Source organism: Sardina pilchardus, chromosome 19 (assembly GCF_963854185.1).
Source record: "Sardina pilchardus chromosome 19, fSarPil1.1, whole genome shotgun sequence".
NCBI lineage: Eukaryota > Metazoa > Chordata > Actinopteri > Clupeiformes > Clupeidae > Sardina > Sardina pilchardus.
This window is the reverse complement of record NC_085012.1, coordinates 2,290,301-2,295,300: the sequence shown is the minus strand read 5'-3', so window position 1 is coordinate 2,295,300 and position 5,000 is coordinate 2,290,301. Positions and strand designations below refer to the sequence as shown.

Sequence of the window (5,000 nt, the reverse complement as noted above, 5' to 3'; positions counted from 1 at the left end):
ATAATAACTTATATGATTTGTGAACTGATCTTAGTTCTCATTATTCTCATGAATATGTGTAAACAGAAGCAATAAATACATACTTTAAAAAAAAACTGTGTGTGTGTGTGTGTGTGTGTGTGTGTGTGTGTGTGTGTGTGTGTGCCTCCCCAGAGCCCCAACCCCTCCCTGACGTTCAGTGTGAAGACGCACGACCGTGTGTACTACATGGTGTCTCCGTCCCCTGAGGCCATGCGCATCTGGATGGACGTCATCGTCACCGGCGCGGAGGGATACACGCAGTTCATGGTGTAGGAGGCGTCAGCCGGCCCAGGCGGAGGGATATTTTTGACAGTACCTGACATGATGTCACGGGACATTCTCCAGCCCTCACCTGGGAACTTAGAGCTGACTTGCAGTCTAGTTGTTCCAGTATATGTGTACATATATATTGTATATCTTCACAAGGACTCATGCTGTGCCTTAACTCTTCTACGCTTGTCTTATTCTATCTGTCTGTTTTGTTTGTGTCCAAAAACCAAAGTGGGTTTTGCAATCAGAGTAGTTCTGCAAACTTTAGTAAGATGTTTGCTGACCTTGCTCTTGCTCTTTCAGTGTGTGTGTGTGTGGTTGCGTGTGTGTGTGAGAGTGTGTGTGTGTACAAGCACACATGCATACTGAGCTAAACCGGCGTTCCTACGTGCCTTAATGAGTGAGTGCCTCCACTATACCTTGATGTGAGTGGAGAGAGATAAGAGTGTGTGTGTGTGTGTGTGTGTGTGTGTGTGTGTGTACAAGCAGCACACATGCATACTGAGCTAAACCGGCGTTCCTACGTGCCTTAATGAGTGAGTGCCTCCACTATACCTTGATGTGAGTGGAGAGAGATAAGAGTGTGTGTGTGTGTGTGTGTGTGTGTGTGTTTTCCTGAGGTAATTTCGGTGTTGTCGTGGTGTTTGGGAAGGTGGTCTTTCTCAGGGACTGGACACTCTAACACTAGCTGGTACTGGTTACAATTGGAAGTGGGTCACACATAAAGCTGAAATCCTCAGAGAAATGTGTGTGTGTGTGTGTGTGTGTGTGTGTGTGTTTGTGTGTGTGTTTGTGTGTGTGTGTGTGTGTGTGTGTGTGTGTGTGTGTGTGTGTGCCTTAGAGAGATGAGTCTGGTTCATGATTTGGAAGCCCTTCTAGAGGGACTTCACTGAAACCTGTGGTGCTAAGACAAATGTAAATATGTGCTATCCAAATGCAGTGCCTATATACTCAGCCTTAGTCTAGTCGTGCTGATATACCATTCAAATAACACTCCTTAATACGTCAACATGTGTACATCAGAGTTTATTCTATTGTAGTTTTTATTCAGAACTGATAAAAAATGTCAGCATTGTTAAAGCTTTTTTGTAAGTACAGTACCATGATATATTTGATACAAAGTGCTTATCCTCTGAAGTGGACACCTTACGCCCATATGGCGTAGTTTTACGTGCTGGATATTTTTATGTGTAAAAGGCAATGACAAACGACTGGGACTATTTTCAAAAAAGTAGTTACTTTTGTATTAACTTCCCAAAATGGTGCCTATTAGAGATTTCTATTAGGGTTTTTTTCTTTTGTATTAAAGTGCATCTGTTGGCCATTTTGTAAGAGCAGATTTTAACTATACTATGCTGGTTTATATCCTGTGAGGGTGCCATGTGCTTCAGTTTTACTTCTACTATTCTGTGTAAACTTTAAAGTGCAAAGAGAACAATTTCATTCTGGTTTGCCAGAAATATTTAGATATATTTAAGTGCTAAGAGCTTTAAGTGATTTTTTGTTTTTGCACAAATGTATTTTCATGTACAATTGTTCAATCATGTCAAGATGTGTTATCCACTGATCTTTCAGAGAATAACCTTCAGTTATGCAACTTTCAACCTGCAGAGGGCAGCAACTACCTTCCAGACCCTCATAGCCAAGGGATGCCTTTGTTCAGCTGATCCAGTTTTTACATCAGTAGAATTTGCTGTTTTTATAGAAATATTTATAATGTTAATCATGCATGCATCTTTATTTTTTTCAATCGAGAAATAAAGTGAGCGCATAACGTGCACGTTGTAATGTGATTGGAATTTTCAATAATCAACAGTCAAGTAAACAAATGAGTGTGTGTCTGTGTGTACAGCGTTTCCAAAGGGCCATCACCATCTGCAATTTGCCATTCGATTAATCAAGTAATGAAGCATTCGCCGATGCCCTGATTGAATGTCTAATCTAATTGAAGTGCTGAACTGAATCACTGAATCACCAGCTTGGCTGGACCTGTGGTGTCTGTGTGTGTGTGTGTGTGTGTGTGTGTGTGTGTCTATAAGTCTGTCTGTAAGAGTAAGCGTAGTGCTGTTTGCTGCGTGGAGATGTCAGGAGTCCCAGCAGTAGGGAGCGCGTGCAGTAAACCCGTTCAGCTCTAGTGGCCGGTGTGTGTGTGTGTGTGTGTGTGTGTGTGTGTGTGTGTGTGTGTGTGTGTGTGTGTGTGTGTGTGTGTGTGTGTGTGTGTGTGTGTGTGTGTGTGTGTGTGTGTGTGTGTGTGTGTGTGTGTGTGTGTGTGTGTGTGTGTGAGTGACCACTGGAGGAGGAGGAACGTCTGGGCCAACCAGCCCCAGACATGCACCACACACACACACACACACACACACACACACAGACACAGCTTGAGGAACTGTGCCAAATTGCCATGTCAAGAGAGCTTAGCCTTAACCACACTCTAATGTTGCTATAGGATTCGGACTGTGACTTGAGGCCACAGTCTGTGTGTGTGTGTGTGTGTGTGTGTGTGTGTGTGTGTGTGTGTGTGTGCGTGAACCCATGTTCCAGTTGAACCAGGCTATCGGCAGGACTGACCCAACTCTTCAATCAAGCGCAGTGTGTCTTGGCGACCCTTCAAACGAGCGCCACTTGTCCTGATGATGTCGTCCGCTGATCTTTCCGCCGAGCCGAGCGATTAACGTGCTCTCCAACCCAGACAGTCGCCGACCAACGCCCGCAACACCCGCAACACCAGCAACGCCATCAACGCCCGCATCACCAGCCGTACCATGCAGCAACATCTTCATGAGCCTCCCAGGTCATCACAGGCTAACAGTGTGTACATTGGAGTGGATGTGCACATCAACATATTGTGCTCATTCATCTATGATGTGTGCCAGAGCCCAACTCTTAGCATGCTGGCACACACACACACAGACTGGCACGCACACACACACACACAGACTGGCACGCACACACACACACTGGTGCCAAATGCGTGTGTGAATGGCCTACTTATTGCATGGGCATAGGCAATAATGGCCTTAAGTTATTAACGCGGAGCGTCACCCAGTTGAAACCAAAAGCTGCTCCCAGTGTGTGGGCGTGCCAGGGCTGGGGGGTAAATCGGGGGGGGGGGGGGGGGGGGTGTTATTAACCTGCTCCATACAGCTCATATGGGGGCATATTAACCAGGGGGGGGGGGGTTATTAACCTGCTCCATACAGCTCATATGGGGGCATATTAACCAGGGCTGGGGGGTAAATCAGGGGGGGGGGGGTTATTAACCTGCTCCATACAGCTCATATGGGGGCATATTAACCAGGGCTGTGGGGTAAATCAGGGGGGGGGGGGGTTATTAACCTGCTCCATATAGCTCATATGGGGGCATATTAACCAGGGCTGGGGGGTAAATTGAGGGGGGGGGGTTGTTATTAACCTGCTCCATACAGCTCATGTGGGGGCATATTAACCAGGGCTGGGGGGTAAATCAGGGGGGGGGGGGGTTATTAACCTGCTCCATACAGCTCATATGGGGGCATATTAACCAGGGCTGGGGGGTAAATCAGGGGGTTTATTGGTGGGATTGAGAGATGTGGAGCCGCTCCATAGCTCATATGGGGGCATATTAACCTGCTCCATATAGCTCATATGGGGGCATATTAACCTGCTCCATATAGCTCATATGGGGGCATACAGAATTAACCTGCTCCATAGCTCATATGGGGGCATATTAACCTGCTCTATATAGCTCATATGGGGGCATATTAACCTGCTCCATATAGCTCATATGGGGGCATATTAACCTGCTCTATATAGCTCATATGGGGGCATATTAACCTGCTCCATATAGCTCATATGGGGGCATATTAACCTGCTCTATATAGCTCATATGGGGGCATATTAACCCGCTCCATATAGCTCATATGGGGGCATATTAACCTGCTCCATATAGCTCATATAGGGGCATATTAACCCGCTCCATAGCTCATATGGGGGCATATTAACCTGCTCCATATAGCTCATATGGGGGCATATTAACCCGCTCCATAGCTCATATGGGGGCATATTAACCTGCTCCATATAGCTCATATGGGGGCATATTAACCTGCTCCATATAGCTCATATGGGGGCATATTAACCTGCTCTATAGCTCATATGGGGGCATATTAACCCGCTCCATATAGCTCATATGGGGGCATATTAACCCGCTCCATATAGCTCATATGGGGGCATATTAACCCGCTCTATAGCTCATATGGGGGCATATTAACCTGCTCCATATAGCTCATATGGGGGCATATTAACCCGCTCCATATAGCTCATATGGGGGCATATTAACCCGCTCCATATAGCTCATATGGGGGCATATTAACCCGCTCCATATAGCTCATATGGGGGCATATTAACCCGCTCCATATAGCTCATATGGGGGCATATTAACCCGCTCCATAGCTCATATGGGGGCATATTAACCTGCTCTATATAGCTCATATGGGGGCATATTAACCTGCTCCATAGCTCATATGGGGGCATATTAACCCGCTCCATATAGCTCATATGGGGGCATATTAACCCGCTCCATATAGCTCATATGGGGGCATATTAACCTGCTCCATAGCTCATATGGGGGCATATTAACCCGCTCCATATAGCTCATATGGGGGCATATTAACCCGCTCCATATAGCTCATATGGGGGCATATTAACCCGCTCCATATAGCTCATATGGGGGCATA

The 5,000-nt window shown here is 46.2% G+C and overlaps 1 protein-coding gene across 1 annotated transcript in view; it reads left to right on the top strand.

Moving 5' to 3' along the window:
- Positions 1 to 2,120, top strand: part of phldb2b (pleckstrin homology-like domain, family B, member 2b) — a gene marked incomplete in the record, with an annotated part of 51,250 nt that extends 49,130 nt beyond the window's left edge. The window contains 1 exon segment of the mRNA XM_062521857.1: positions 154 to 2,120. Within this exon segment, the coding sequence (XP_062377841.1) occupies positions 154 to 294 (141 nt within the window).
- Between the last annotated feature and the right edge of the window lie 2,880 nt (positions 2,121 to 5,000).